The 16,620-nt window shown below is 37.1% G+C and overlaps 1 protein-coding gene across 9 annotated transcripts in view; it reads right to left on the bottom strand.

Moving 5' to 3' along the window:
• MYO6 (myosin VI) overlaps window positions 1–16,620 on the bottom strand; it is a 139,586-nt gene that overhangs the window by 32,801 nt on the left and 90,165 nt on the right. For all 9 annotated transcript variants that reach the window (XR_002829434.1, XM_014456386.2, XM_023754302.1 and 6 more), the window contains 9 exons: window positions 14,087–14,231; window positions 11,868–12,025; window positions 10,615–10,706; window positions 9,414–9,486; window positions 7,116–7,243; window positions 5,565–5,660; window positions 5,080–5,253; window positions 1,967–2,005; window positions 528–621 (listed from right to left, as the gene is read on the bottom strand). Coding sequence is in view for 8 of the 9 variants with exons in the window: in XM_014456386.2 (XP_014311872.1) it covers window positions 528–621; window positions 1,967–2,005; window positions 5,080–5,253; window positions 5,565–5,660; window positions 7,116–7,243; window positions 9,414–9,486; window positions 10,615–10,706; window positions 11,868–12,025; window positions 14,087–14,231 (999 nt within the window). In the remaining variant the exon portion in view is untranslated. The remainder of the gene's footprint in view (window positions 1–527; window positions 622–1,966; window positions 2,006–5,079; window positions 5,254–5,564; window positions 5,661–7,115; window positions 7,244–9,413; window positions 9,487–10,614; window positions 10,707–11,867; window positions 12,026–14,086; window positions 14,232–16,620) is intronic.

The raw sequence follows: 16,620 nt of genomic DNA, 5'->3' as shown, positions 1-16,620 counted from the left end.
AGTAAAGGAAAACTAGTGAGCCTGGTGCCTAAGACTTCTGTGATCCGGCAAGGTTAGAACGGGGCAGAGGGGAGGGAGGAAGTGATAGTTGAACCAAATGCATAAAAATTCCACAGAAGCCAAGGACAATGTGTTGTTTTCTTTTTTTTTTACAAGTGGTGGCGTGGGAAGCAGACAGCAAAACCTACCTCCTGAACCAGTTAGGTGGGGAATGAGAAATGAACTGCTGGGCTGAGAAGGCCACAGGAAAGAGCCCACTTAAGGGAGAGCTATAGATGTGTGAAGTTTTCCTAAATTTTACTTTAATGCTGTTAAATAATTTTTTTCACAATAAACTATACCCCAGTATTACTCGAATAATTGCCAGCATGCTTTTCTTATAATTAAAGGAAATATAAGATAAAAATCTTACTACACTTAGAAATCAAGAAAATTGTGAAATATTTGAAAGCACTGGACATATTAAATTGTATTTGGGCTTAGACTCCTGACACACACTGATACAGATTATAAAGATATGGAAATACCTGAACACTGAAGTTGAGATAAAATCTGAGCACCTTCAAAGTCGTGGCTTGTCATCTTTAAATTAGGTTTTATACAACGAATAAAACTCGCTCCCTGCGAGAATAAAGGTACTTTTTAAGACAATATATATAACATTCTCATTGTTCTATTTCTATGAATACCAGTAACTTTCAGTACATATTATCATCAATATATGAACCCCTCTTAAAATAATCACTAAGAGATATATGTGTTAAATCACTGTTTTACTCTTGAAACAAATACAATATTATATGCCAACTATACTTTAATAAAAATGTGGATAAAGAAGATGTGGTACATATATACAATGGAATACTACTCAGCCATAAGAAAAGATGAAACACTGGCATTTGCCCAGCCAATGTGGCTCAGTGGTTGAGCGCCGACCTATGAATCAGGAGGTCATGGTTAGATTCTCCATCAGGGCACATGCCTGGGTTAATCAAGAGCTCAATCCCCAGTAGGGGGCATGCAAGAGGCAGCCGATCAATGATTCTCTCTCTCCTTTCCTCTCTGAAATAATTTAAATAATTTTTTTTTTAAAGAAAAGTGGCATTTGCAACACCATGGATGGACCTTGGGAATATTACATTAAGTAAAATAAGTCAGAAAAAGCTAAGGGCTGCATGATTTCATTAATATATGTGATATAAAACTGAAACTCATAGACACAGACAACAGTATGGTGGTCACCAGAGGGAAGGGAAGTGGGGCAGTGTAGTAAAGGGTAAAGGAGGCCAAATAAATGGTGCTGGAAGATGATTTGACTCTGGGTGGTGAGCACTCAATGCAATATAAAGATCATGTGTCAAAGAAATGTACACTTGAAACCTATATGATCTTATTAACCAATGTCACCCCAATAAATTTAATTTAAAACAATTTTAATTTTAAAAATAAGTAAATTTTTTAAATAAAAAATAATCAGTAATGAACTGAAAACTTAGCATACTTTTATAACTTAAAGCTTAAAATAAATTTCTGTATTATGTACTAATAACATTACAAAAATATATTTTTATTTGAGTGCCAAAAATTGTGTTGCTGTTAAAAAAAAGTCTTTCATTGTAAAATATTTTAACATATCTAAACAACACATTATCTTTAATCATAAAAAAATACATTTTCCTTCTCCATAATAATTAATTATTTTCACTTTCCTTAAAATACAGGATAATCTTAATAACATCCAGATAATTCTATATATTTATAAAATAATTTGACTTCACATATATATTTAACCGTTATTCAGAACAAACTTAACCAAAATGAAAACCATTTTAAAAACCATTCTTTTTAATGGGGGAATTGGTTTAAAATATATTTCTAATTATTCCAGATTTACTTTGTTTGAGTAAATATTTAATAATAGTTTAAGAGGACCATTAAAAACCCCTGTTCTTTTAAGTATACTCACAGTACTTCGAAGTTTATCCAGAAGCAAATTTAACTGTGTCTGTAAAAGAAAGAAAATGTTACAAGTTAATATTGGCTCTTCCACAGTGGAATAAAATAACGTGCGATAACATGGATATATAACACATTATGATTTAACAAGTTTTGGTAGAGAAGCTCTTTGACAGCAACATGCAAAGTATATGGCTAATATAATGCCAAGGACAACAACTTATTTTAATTATACAGAACTTGTATAATTAGGAGACTGAACATAAACAATACCAAAAATCATACATGTGCACTCGCAGGTGGGGTGAACAAGGAAAGTGTACAGGCAACAAAAATGTGAATGAAAATGCTGGGCATGCATTCAGTTAGAGATCAGCAGAGCAGTATTAAGTATGTGGCAAGCTGGTGTAGTTGTGTCACACTCCGTTAAGAATGAAGGCATGTTTAAAATATACACTAATGGCATATATTTAGATTGTTTTATATAACACTTACAAATGAAACTATACTGCCTAGCTGTAGAAACCCTCCTTACTATTTTAAAATTTCACATCTCAATTATTTTTTAAAAGCTTAGATAGCTTTATCCAAAACAAACTGACAATGAACACTATAAGTTGCTATGCCTTCCTGTTTTTAATAATATTGTCACACAAAAATTTACTCTCATTCAGTACTAATTTAATTTGTATATTTGCTTTACTTCTCTGCAAAGTAAATCAATTATATAAAATTCTAATATCAATTTTATACTAAGATGTTTATTATACTGCACATGAAAGATAAATTAAGATGATATTTCTTAAATTAACATACTGGATCAATGACAGCTATATTTAATAATAATAGTAATAAGTATAATTTACTGAATGCTTTCTATGAGTCAAGCATTTCTCAAAGCTTTTCATGGGCATTATCATGTTTAAACCGCACAATTCTAATTAAGAATATTGCATTAGCCTCACTTTACAGGTGAAACATTAGCTAGTCATGGCAAAGCCAAGATTCCAACGTGGGGCCTAACACCAAAGTTCATTCTCTTACCAGAAACATTACAGTATACTTCAGACAGCATAGGATTAAGATATAATCAATCTGGACCATCACACAACTGAAAGGCAAGTATAAGAGCCACTAATTTGGAAAGAAAACAACTATCACAAAGTCCATTTTTCTTAATAAATACAATATTCTCCAAAAAAATAGAGACAGAGCAAATCAGAAAAGTAGGAACAGCAAAAATTAACTAATAGCATTGAGAAAAGGGGGGAAATGTCAAATATCAAACAACAGTAGTCAGGGACCATAGGCATAATGTACATCATGACAGAATATGATTTTTCCATCAAAAAGGATTACTTTTACTAAAACAATAACAGTAAAAGTTATGTTTCAATAACATAAAAATGTCGCTTTCCAATGGGAAACTTCTGCTTCTCAGTGATGTTGGATAACTAAAATATTATAGTAAATTCTAGCCTGTTTTGTTTTTTTTATTGCCTCACATACCTTAAATTTAATGAGCTATTCTATTAAATTTAAAATTAAGAATTACTATTAATATTCATTTTAAAGTATCTCATAAAAACATTTTACATTTTATTATTAATGATGTTACTCAGTTATGGCTTTCAGCAGTTTAATGTGTAAAATACATCTTATTGCAAAAAGCAATTTTAAGGCATTTCAAGTCTCAACATAAAAGAATACTTCAAAGAATTTTAAGAATGTTTTTGTTTTACTTATATTATATAAAATTTCAGGTATGGTCTCACCAGTATATTCCATCATAGTAGGAAAATACTCAATGAATGATATCCATTTCACTAAATTAATGTTGTTACATGTCTTTTCAGCAATTTCAGAATATCCAAATAAGAGAAAAAAATATTGCTCAAGAAAATTAGAAACTCATAATCAATAAATAGAGATTATAACAAAATTAAAAACTTTTTATTCAGTTACCTGAAAATGTATTATAAGCTTTCTCCTACATTTATGATTTGGCTTTAAATATATATATATGGCTTTATAAACATGACTTTATCGAGTTAGTTATTTAGAGCCCATTTCAATCCACAAGGGATTTCAGGAGGCCTTACACTGTTAGTGCCATAGTATTCTGATACTTAAATATTATTTCTAATTACATCATTTTTAATATTTAAAGTACACATAATGAAAAGCATATGTAGAGTTTTCTTGCAAACCTAACAATGTGTTATGGAAATTTATGAGAGAAATTAATTCTATTTCTTTGTTCTATGTGTTATAATCTTTTAATCATTACACTTTTAAATTCTTATTCTATATTCTAAATATTCAACACTTAGAACCAATTAGTATAGTGTTCCATTTCTAATACACATCATTTGATAATTCCTTGTCAGAACCCAAATAATAAATTCCTGATCCAAAATTAATAAAACACATGAAATGGTCTTCAATGTTAAGCAATTTGAAGGGTTTGCCACTCAGAGCCAGAGCACTCATCTTTTACAGATTTTGTAAAGCTTTAGTCAAATTTTAGCATATGCACAGCCACAAAGCACTGAGAGAGAAAACACACTAAAAATGTATTATAAATATAATCATTAACTTGAGACAGCCTCTTTTTCACATGGCAGCCACTCTACAAATAAGAGTCCATGAAGGTGATCATTTACCTGAAGCCCCTGGCTGTGCCTGCTTTTCCTCTCAACTCAACTAGTGTTCTCTAGCCATCCCGAGCTGGACTGACTACGCAGCTAAAACACAACTGCTGAATGAGGAAGGAAACAGAAAACACATGGGAAAGAGAAGGTTTGAAGGTCAACCAGACAGTAAGCAGAAGCAAGAACATTAGGAGAAGCAATCTGGTATGTTAAGCACCGAGAAAGAAGACACTCATAATATTACAAGAATTTCTGTATGTTCAATCACTACACTTATTTGGGTGTGCTTTGGTTTTGTTTTGTTTTTTTGCATATAGATCCTATCAACAATGCAGGATCTGCTCTGAACTTCCTCATGGGGTTTTTGACAGTGCCTACATTATCCAGTGTAGAGTATAAAGCTATATATTTTATTTTAAATGCAGTAAAAAAATTTTTTTCAAGTAATATATTTAACACACATACATACCTTAAACTTGTTTCCCACACTGATGAAGCCAAGTTTTCCTGCTTTTTGTTTAGTGTCTTTGTTGTTATTTGTGGATGTTTCAAATAATTCCCGTATAAACTTATCTCTGGACTCACATATTAAGGATTCCAGAGACATATGCAAAGCATCGTTATTTTTTTCCACAAACTGGGTCTGAAAACAAAGCAAACAGGAATGAACGACTCAATCCATCTTGTGATGATATCCCTTAACACAGCACTGCCCAAGAGAGGTTTGAGGAGGACAGAAAGGCTCTGTATCTGCACTGTAAATACAGTCACCGCTGGCCGGCCAACGTGCACACTGAGCATATAAAGTGGAGCCAATATACAGAGGAAATAAATTTTATATTTTATTTTTAAATTTAATTTAAATTCAAATAGCCAGATGTGGCCACAGGTTACCACACTGTATAGCGCAGCTGCAACATCAAGTCGTCGTCTCCTGGTAAAAGTCATACTTACTGTTTCATAGCACACTGCCCCTGCAAAATGCCTGATGATGAAGCCTTCATCATCTCTGATGTTCCTATGAATTGCCAGCTTAGATTTTCTGGGAATCTAAAAAACAATACATACATCAGTTATTAAATTACCAAAACTATATTACATAATTCTCTTTAGAGAACCTGTGGGATGTGAAATACTTAAAGTTATAAAAGCAAGTTTCACATTAAACACAATTATACTGCTTTTTGTAACATCTATAAACCTGAAAGTACCAGTGAAATCTAGCAAATATTTGTTTATAATCTCTAAGGAAAGAAAAAAGGAGTACGACCAAAAAAAAAAAAATAGACCACACTATTTAGAAGCATATGCAAAACATAGTGGGCATTTTATAAGGTGCCTGCCTGTGGAAAGCAGTGGTTCTTGACCTCGGCTGCTGACTTAGCATCCCCCAGAGAACTTTTCATCCTCCCAAAGCCCATTCCATTTACATCAGGTGATTCCTAGGTACAGCCAGCTTGAGAAGCAATGTGCTAAAGAAACACCTGAAATCAGCACAGGGACTCTCCCACAGTTTTAAACCAAACATCCTAACATGTTTACACAATCAGCCTGAATCTATTTGAAGGAAAATAAATCATTTTTGGGTTGTACTATCTATATATATAAAAGCCTAAGCGGCCATTATGACCGAACGACTGGAACGACCAGTCGACCAGTCGCTATGACACGCACTGACCACCAGGGGGCAGACGCTCAACACAGGAGCTGCCCCCTGGTGGTCAGTGCACTCCCATAGCCAACCTCCCACAGCCGGCCGGCAGCTGTTCTTTCCGTGCCCAACCTGGCGACCATTGCCTCCTCTCCCAACCCCACCCCGGGGCCTTTAGGCCTCGGGCTGGAACGGGGAACCGGGGGTGGGCAGACATGACCCCTTTCCCAGAGGGGCCGAGGGCCACCTCCCTCCTCGGGGCAGGCGGCCAACCTCCCACACCCCATCCCTCCCCCAGGCCAGCAGGCCCCAATCAGCCTGCCGCCCGCCTGCAGCGGTGGCAGCGAGGGAAGGAGTGGGGAGGCGGGGAAACCGTGCAGTGGTGGGATGCCGGCATCCAGCGTCCATTCCTTCCACACCCAGCCCGGCGACCGTCGCCTCCTCTCCCAACTCCACCAGGGCTTTCAGGGCCCTGGGCTGGGACAGGGAACCAGGAGTAGGTGGTGGATGCAGCCCCTTTCCCAGGGGGCCAAGGGCTGGCTCCCTCCTTGGGGCCAGTGGCCAACCTCCTATTCCCCATCCCTCCTCCTGGCCGGCCCTGATTGCCGGCCAGGCCTAGGGACCCACCCATGCACAAATTCATGCACCAGGCCTCTAGTCTAATTATAATATCTCATATTGGTATCATATCTAAAAGCTTCCAAAATGCTTCATATAAAAGATTATATATGGCCCTAAAAATAACCTAAGGTTAAGCCCTACATAACTTACGATTCTAATTGTCTAATATCTAGTTTCTCTTTCTAAAGGCTTCTATCCCCATCAGAGTCTAAATCCTGGAATGGGAAACTCACCGTGAGTCGGAAATGATCCTTGTGCTTCTGGTGGACTGCGGATGTAAAGTGCTGATCACTGGGCTGGGGAAGGCGATTTTCTTCATCCAAAATATCCAATATTCCCACTAATTTTGCTTCAACTAAATCTATTTCAAAAAAGATAATGATAAGGTAAAAAATATTTTAAAGATGTGAGCAATTTACTAATCACAAACTACAAAGAAGATTCAATAAGTATAATCTCAAAAACTATACAGAGCAGGTATATTTTATTTCAAATCTTTCAATTTATTAGAAAGTAATAGCATATGTTTAATATAGGTTTTAGAAAAACAACTCCTTAAAGCAAGTGACTAATGTAATCACCACTCCATTTGTGAGGACAAGAGGCTAAAGAGCCAGAAATTCCTCCTCTTCCAGATGACATCTACATTCAAAAGGATGTAAAAACGACAGAAGCTTTTGTGTGCTTAGTTTTTTAAAACTACTAATATATATTTATTCAGAGGGTTTCCAGCAAAACTTCACTGACAGCACATTCTTATGCTCTTTTCATTCATGTTGTTTGAACTTCCTGCTTATCCAAAATAACTGTAAAATGTAAGCTGCTTAAATACAGTATATAAGAACTGTGAATGGGGCAGACGCTAAAAGTTATAGGACATATGAAGAGAAATCAAGATTCTAACTGGTCAGAATTATGCTTTGGGGGCAATTAGTGGTGGTGAAAGGGGTCATGCTGAACTAAGCTATCAATGAGAGAGTATTCTGACTGATGTAGAGGATGTGAAAGTGACTGAAGGGAGGAGTTCCAGCCAAGACATCAAACCACAGAGCCAAGGCACAGAATTCGGGGGAAGGATATGGTCCACGAAGGGCAAGTGGAGTGGGCTGGGTAGGATGTGGAAGTGCTTTGAAAAGTAATACTACTATAAAGAATGATTATAATACTACTATCTTGTCCGAATCTGGCACACAAGTTTCTGAATCAATTGTCAAAATGGGTTTTCAAAACTGTTACTGGATGGAACCGAGTCCAATTAACTCAGTAGTTGTCAGCCAAAAGACAACTCCAATTAGATTTTAGGAGAAAGAGTGTATTTTACTGCAAGCCAGCAGGCACACCTGGGGGGGTGAGGGGTACGGGTGTTGCTTCCCAGCATGGCACATCCTGAACAAAGGATCGGATCTGGCCTTATTCAGGGAAAACACCAAGGTGAGCTTCATCATCGCATGTACAGGTGGGGACACTCCTCTGCGTGCCCAGTTAGAAAAGAGATCTATACATGCATCCCATGTCTTAAAAATGGCAGGAAAAGCTCTGCCCCTGGGAGGAGATGTTAGTAGTACAACATGAGGGTAAAATGAGAACATTTCATGAAGAAGTCAGTACAGAGTCCTCCTGGGTGGCTTCAGCCAGCCCCGGCAGCTGGAGCCGGATCAGCACCCTGGTTCTGCAAATCATTCCGGGCTTATCTCTACACAGCAGGTCTGGCAATCGTCAATGTCAGGGATGGCACAGGTGTGGAAGGAAGTTTACCTAATTGAGTCTCAACCCTTCTGCTAAACTTAGCAAATCAAAGGATATGATTACGCAAATTTTATAGCATCCAGGGTGATCTAAGCAGGTTTATAGGTTAATCTACACAAAGTTATAAGTATATATATTTATATATATTAGGTTACAAACAAGGCTTACCAACAGCTCATTTTGGAGATGGGGGGAGAGAAAAGGAAGACTGAGCACTAGCTGGGTAGTGACAAAGAAGTGAACACAGACACGAAAAACAGAGACCTGCACAGTATTATCTGGGACACACGGAACTCGTGCAGCCCACTTGCAACCAGCCACAGGGTGCTGCCAACGTACAGAAAATAGAAGCAGTATCTGCAGAACAGCAGAGCCAAACCCTGTCAAACCCCACCTGGAGCCTGGCTAAGCTATCAACGTCCTGTGTGAGGTAACAAATCCCTTTACTGCCTAAGCAATTATTCACGTTAGTTGTTGGAGAAAGAAAATATTCCACCTGAAACTAATATAATATTGAATGTCAGCTATAATTGAAAAAACAGAATGTAAAATATCATCACAGTAAATAAAAGAAATTTTAGGAAAACTTTCAACGTATCTGAATTCGATGCCTTGGTAGAAAAAATAACTTCCTAACAATACTAAAATAAAACCTCTCTCAACTACCAGTTTCAGTAAGTCCTCATAACTAGTAGTATCGATCACAGAGCACAGAAATATCGCCAGTAAAACCCTTCACTATACCTTCCCAGATTTCCCAAAAGTAGAGTGAAAAAAATACATACCTATACAATCCTGATTGTCCACGTAATGCACTTCATTAACACCCAAACCTTCTTTTTGATAGAGTTCTTGTTCCTAAAATGAAATAATCATAATCATGGATATGGTAATGCCATTGACATAAATTGGATTGTTTTGTGCCATTTCTGATCATATTTATTTGATTAGTCAGAGTACAAAGGTTTACACAACTACTTTGGGGGCTGGGGAGTATATAAAACATCAGGGAAGCAAAATCCTTGCCCCTAAAGCAAAGTGAAATAAAAAATTCACACTGCCTGGTATTGCCAAGTGGGTAGAGCATCATTCTCTCTCCCCTCTTGCACCAAAGGGCCACGGGTTTGATTCCCAGTCAAGGGTACGCATGAGCACATGTGGGAGGCAACTAATTGATGTGTCTCTCTCTCCCATCAATGTTTCTCCCCTCCTCCCTTCCATTCTCTCTAAAATAATAAAAATAAAAATATCAATGGAAAAATATCCTCAGGTGGAGGATTAACAACAAAAAAACTTAAATTGCCAGCAAAACATATGATTTACATACATGCAAATGTTCCCTCCTGCAGATAAGCTCACTTTTCTTGAAATATGGAGAGCAGCTATGCACAAATACAGAGTTCTGTGTCTGAGCATTTAAAGTCAAGGAAAGACCAGAGCTTTGAAACATTTTTAGCCATTTTAAAGTCAAATCTGTCAGTAGAATAAACCAGGGGCCAGCACATCTTTTTCTGTGAAGGGCCAGATAGTAAATATATTCAGCTGAGAGCCATACTGTCTCTGTCACAACCACTCACTCAGCATGCCACTGTAGTACGTAAGCACCCATACATAACAGTAAGTGAAGAAGTAGGAAAGGAAGAATTAGGATATGCTGAGTGAGAAGCATACAGATAGTAAAGACAACAGAAACAGAAACAGCAGAATTTTAAGTCTAGTAAAAGTCACTAATAAGAAGCAGTAGACGTTCACTTATGAAGAGGTGCCTGTTAGGGTTTTTATTGGGTCCCTAAGCTTCAACTTACCAATAACATTTCTGATGTGCCTGAGCCAACGCTAAGCCACTGGGACCCATGCTGGGCAGCCCTGATTCCCTGCCCCCTCTCATTACACCCCATCAAGCAAGGTAACTTCAGCATGTCTCTGTTCCTTGAAACTCAAGCCAGCTTAATGCAGTTGGTAAATTTAGACTGTAATGGTAGTTACCTCCTTCAGAATCCTTTCGTTGAAAAATTGTTGAAGTTTTTCATTGCAATAGTTGATGCAAAATTGTTCATAACTGTTATGTTCAAAGTACTCTGAAAACATAAAACCAGAATCAAGAGTCATCATCACATCAACCTCATATTAACAAATTTATCTTCGGATAAAATTTTATTTTATCAATGCTTAAGATTAGGTTAAAAATACATAAAACATTGCTATACTCTGCAAATGCTCTTGTTTCAAGACTTAAATTTTATTAGTACCTTAAAATTAAGTATTAAAGATACCCTGCTTAAGAAAAAGATGTTTGTCAGATGAGATGTCATAGCAAAAGATATAAAACATAACTTTTAACATAATTTAAGCACAGGTGTTAAAGTAATCTAAATTAAAGAAAATGACTTAAAATGCAAGTGTTTCAGATTTTTTTCTGTGTAATCTGTAAAACTACAGTTATAAAAAAGTTATGGATACTAACTCACTTCAAAAATTAAGGGATTGTATTACATTATCTCTAAGATCCCTGCAGCTCTAAAATGCTATGATTCTGTGTATTGTCTGTGCTATACTAAAATTGGTAACAGACCAGGAAACAAATGTTTGAACACTGTGAAATCTTAAGTCAGTGGTAAGTAAAAGGTAATGATTTATTATACATTTTAAAATAAGGATCACATTATAAAAAATCCTGCCCTTCTCAAAATGTAAACATTCTTAAATGTATGCATAGCTCACATTTATTTCAATGTTTAACATTAGAAGTGTTTGGGATCTCTATTTGGAAGTTTGGTAATGTTTTTGTTACCAGAAATATGCTTAGGAACTTAATTAACTCTTATTTATATCAATCATCCTATAGTAAAACTGGTTTCGTTATACATCTTGTAGCTTCAAGTCAGTTTCCAAAAACCTATTGATGACGTTAAATGAGGACTTACTGTATAGTAGTTTCAATCAACATGTTTTAATTTTATCAAAACCCATGAGTCTTTCCTTTTTATTTTTTTAAGCATCAACTTCCTACTTAAATATTATGAAATGAAATGTAGGTGAGGACATACAACTGAAAATTCGTCAAGCAAAAGGTACTGAGAGAGGGTAGGATGATAGCAGAAAGGGCAGAAGCAGTGACACAGAGGAAGGGTGGGAGATGCCACGGGAAAAAGTCACTTTTTACATTTTAAATACGTGTGAAAAATTAATGAAAAAAATCAAACAGCTAACTACAAACTCATAAATGAAGCTATACTTACCAAAACCAGCAATATCTAGGACTCCAATAAAATAGGATGATGTTTCAAAAGGGAAACATTGATTTACTCTGTTTACCACATGATCAAAAAGATGGCTATAGACAGTCTTTGCCAAGGCATCACGGGCGTTGTTTGCTTGTTCCACTTTCAGTGGGACCCTATAAAAGAAGACTGTATCCGTGAGAATTCTTCATAGTACCCAAGATCAAAGCATATCTAAACCTACTAATTGTGAAGAACTAATTAATAAATAGTTACAAAAGGTCACTTGTGGATATACACAGACAATCGGGGCTAAGTACAGAGAAGAACTAAAGGAATTATCTACAATCAGATTTTTTTTAATCTATTATTGAGTAAAGGAACTTCGGGCTCAAAATTCTTTTCAACCTTAATTTATACTTCACTGTACATGCAGAATATATAAAAAAATTATTCAGAGAAATCATCTTCCTTTGACTTTCCTTAAATGCAAAAGAAATTGTGTTTAATTTGGGATAAGGTTAAAAGTTCAGCAACCTGTTTAACATTGCTTAGGAAAAAAATGTTTGCATCTTAAAATCCGAAATGTCCAACTCTATGATTTAATATAAGTAACTGCATGGTACAACAGCATTAGTTAGATGTTGCAGATACAGACACATAGCCTTGTCCCCAAGAAAACGATAGTCTGATGAAGAGAGCCGGCCATAAAAGAGAATTTCCAAATGCCATGCTCAATGCTGTCATAAAAGTAAGTGTGGAGACCACGGAGCACCAGAAAAAAATGTCAAATTAGGAAGTAACCTTAAGAGTCATTCAGGTATGAGTGACAACTGAATCCCTCCTAAACAGTGGTTTTCCAACATGTTTCCTACAATGAAACCCTTTTGTAAAGTGAATATGTTATGTGAACATTCCATACATAAAACTCATAAGGACTGCTCCAAAAAAAGTGGGGAAATTGAGGAAATGACACCTGAGAACCACCTACAAGTCCTTTACCAGCCTTCCCTAGGGCCTCAGAAATATCTCTAAGGAACCACGCAACTCTAAGGCACTACTCTACATCATCCTCCTTGCTGAGGCTTTCTTTAGAGCAAGAATAATTTGGAATTAGGTTAGCAATGAAAAAGGCTAAATAAATAAGCACACCTTGCTACTGTCTCCAAAAGTGTAATTTTCTGAGTGGCTACTAGTAAAAGATTTTTTTAGCCCTTTTGATTTTAATTTGTTGAAAATTTTTCTGAAGTATGTCGCTAGAACTGCCTGCCTTATATCGGAAGGGATAGAGGATCTGATTATTACCCCACAAATAAAGATCTTATAGTGCTTCAGAATAGTTACTGAATAATTCATTTTATTTTATAGTACTGAAAACAAAGATACTTAAAATATAGGACTTGGAGCCAAAAGTGTACATAGGCTCAAATATAAACTAGAAGTTAGTGGTTACTGATTTTAAAAGTCGTGACTAGTCTCTTATTTTCTTATCATTTGTAATTTCCTCTAAATGAAGAATCCTAAATGTAAGGGGAAATTCCATTTGCCAAGTGTTTTACTAAAGCAAGTTCTCCTTAACAGAAATTTTAGTATATGCCATTTGCAAGGAAAATCACTTTTAAAATAAAATGATCAGCTGCCTTATGAAACTAAATAATGGTGATGATTGCACAACCTTATAAATATACTAAAAATCATTACATTTCACACTTCAAAAGAGTAAATTATATCCCAAAATATATAGTTTTGGGGGGAAAAATTTAATGACCTGTCGCCTAAAACATATTTATTAACATAATCAGCTCATATAGGGTGGGGCCAGAGTAGCTTAATAGTTGTTCGTATGAAAAAAATACAACTAATAACTAATAATACAAGAATAAGCTCTGTTTCGTGTACCCACAACTATAAATCTGCTATAGCCCCACCCTGTATTTTTATAGTTGTACAAAAATGTAAACCTCTTTCCTACATTATAAATTCCCAAGTTGTGCCATGCCATATATCTGTAAGGAACACCTTTAAGAGCTATGAAAGTCAGGGTTAAATTTTATGATGGATTACTGTGGTGAGATACACAGAATTTTGATCTATTAAGTAAATGTTTTAGAACATTATAATGAAAACAATGAATCATAAATAAAGATGAACTTTAAACCCCTGTGTTCTCAGAAAAGGTTTTTCCTTGACAAACCCCACAGCAGGATTTTTACAGAGCGATGAGTTAAGGAACTTACTTTATAACTGTTCCTTTGGTGCCCCCTGCTGTTGTTAGCATGACTCTTGTAGTTAAACTTACGCGAAGATCATCTTGATCCAAACCCAGTAATTCAGCACAATATTCCAAAGACTGAGTCGATTTATTCTTCAGATTACAACCTCCTAATAAAAATATATTTTAATTTAAAATTAATAAACATTACGTAAACCAGATATTCAAGATTCATTTCTTAGAAGTATACTTCACTTATATAAAACTATGGAATAGACAAGGCTCATTTACTAAAATACTAATGATGAATTACCATCCTTGTTAATATATTAAATCTCTGGAGAAATATAGTACCTTATCATTAAAATTCATATGACTCTAGAAAACTCCAAGGATTAATTTTAGTGGCAAGTGTTGTACAGCACTTTACTAAGTCAGTGTATGTGTGTGTATCTATGAGCTCATATTGTTTGGGGACAGAGGAAGAGAGTGAAGAGACAACTGCTATAACCTGTACACTATATCTACAGACTTCCATGTGGAGGCTGCTTTAAAAAGTATTAAATAGGAAGACAGTATACTATAGTGCTTTAGACTCTGGGCTGATATGGCCCTAAAACTTATCAGCTGTGTGACCCTGAACAAGTTTCTTATTCTCTGTGCTCGGTTTCTTCCTCCATATAATAAGGATAATAATTGTACTTACCTAATAAAGTTTTATATAAAAAGATTAATAAAGTTGCATATGGAGTTAGAATAGTGCCTAGTACACAGAAATCACTATATAAAGGTTAACTATTATTATCTTTATTATTACTATTTATTAATAAATATTTTACCAATTTTTAAGGTTTAATATGTTGCTAAATTTTTTATTTCAAGACTTCTTTAAAAACGAATATGAGAATCATAATGAGAATCTTATCATAACATGTTAGTAAACTATTAAATAGACAGGCCTCAGGAACAACAGACCATGAGCTCTTATATGAATAAGGGGTGGTCAAGACAATTCATTGGGGAAATAATAGTTTTTTCAACAAATGGCCCTAGAAAAACTGGATATACATATGCAACAGAATGAAGATGGACACCTACTTCACACCATACACAAAAATAACTCAAAATGAGTCAAAGACCTAAATGTAACCTAAAACTATTAAACTCTTGAAGAATACACAAATAAAAATCTTCATGACATTGAAGTAGGTAATGGTGTTTTAGATATGACAACAAAAGCACAAGCAACAAAAGAAAAAAGATAAATTGAACTTCATCTAAAAAATAATGTTTGTATTTCAAAAAACACTATCCAAGAATTGAAAAGCTAACACACAGAATGAGAGAAAACATTTGCAAATTATAGATCTGATAAGAAAATTTATATCTAGAATATCCTAACTAATAAAAGAGAAACATGGTAATTAGCCGTACCTCCGCTACCCTTCCCATTGGCTAATCAGGGCGATATGCAAATTAACTGCCAGCCAAGATGGTGGCCGGCAGCCAGGCAGCTTGAAGCTAACAGGAGGCTTGCTTGCTCCAGTGACAGAGGAAGCCAACGTTCCCCGCCTGCTGCTGCCGGCCTCTGAGCTTGCAGTTTGAAACATTGTTACAAATATAGAAGCTAAACAAAACCCCAGTAACCTGCTTTCAGCCAGCTGGGATCTCAGAGCTGGAGTTGAAACAGTGTTTCGATTACAGAACCCAAACAAACCAGATACCTGCTTTCAGCAGCCGAGGCCTCAGAGCTGGAGCCAAGCCTCAGAGCTAAAGCTGGCCCAGAATTTAAAAAAAAAGAAAAAAAGGACAGGTTGGGAGCTTCAGTCACCCGCCAGCCTGAAAACGGCCTTCAGCCCCTCACCCAGACTGGCCAGACACCCCAGTGGGGACCCCCACCCTGAAGGGGGTGTGACCAGCTGCAAACAGCCATCAGCCCCTCACCCAGGCTGGCCAGGCACCCAAGCGGGACCCCCAACCTGATCCAGGACACCCTTCAGGGCAAACCAGCCGGCCCCCACCTTTGCACCAGGCCTCTATCCTATATAGTAAAAGGGTAATATGCCTCCCAGCACCGGAATAAGCGGAGCCGCGAGGCCTCCCGGCACCGGGATCAGTGTGACGGGGCAGCGCCCAAACCCCCTGATCGCCCTGCGGCTCTGTGTGTGACAGGGGGCAGGGGCACAACCTTCCTATCCGCCCTGCTCTGTTCCTGACAGGGGAAGGTGCCCCAACCCCCTGTTCAATCATGCTATGTGCCTGATAGGGGGGAGCTCCCCAACGCCCTGATCCCCTGCGGCTCTGTGTGTGACAGGGAGCGGCGCCCCAACCCCCCCCCCATGGGCCCTGCTCTGTGTGTGACGGGGTAGAGCCATAACCTCCCCATCGGACCTGCCCTGAGTGTGACAGTGGCAGCGCCCCAACCCCCTGATCGGCCCTGCTCTGTGGATGATAGAGGGCGGCGCCCCAACCCCCCCCCCCACGGGCCCTGCTCTGTGTGTGACGGGGTAGACCCAATAACCTCCCCATCGGCCCTGCCCTGAGTGTGACAGTGTGCGG

The sequence above is a fragment of the Myotis lucifugus genome, unplaced genomic scaffold (genome assembly GCF_000147115.1).
Source record: "Myotis lucifugus unplaced genomic scaffold, Myoluc2.0 scaffold_59, whole genome shotgun sequence".
NCBI classification, from domain to species: domain Eukaryota; kingdom Metazoa; phylum Chordata; class Mammalia; order Chiroptera; family Vespertilionidae; genus Myotis; species Myotis lucifugus.
Note: the sequence above shows the minus strand (reverse complement) of the source record. Positions and strands in the feature narration are given on the sequence as shown.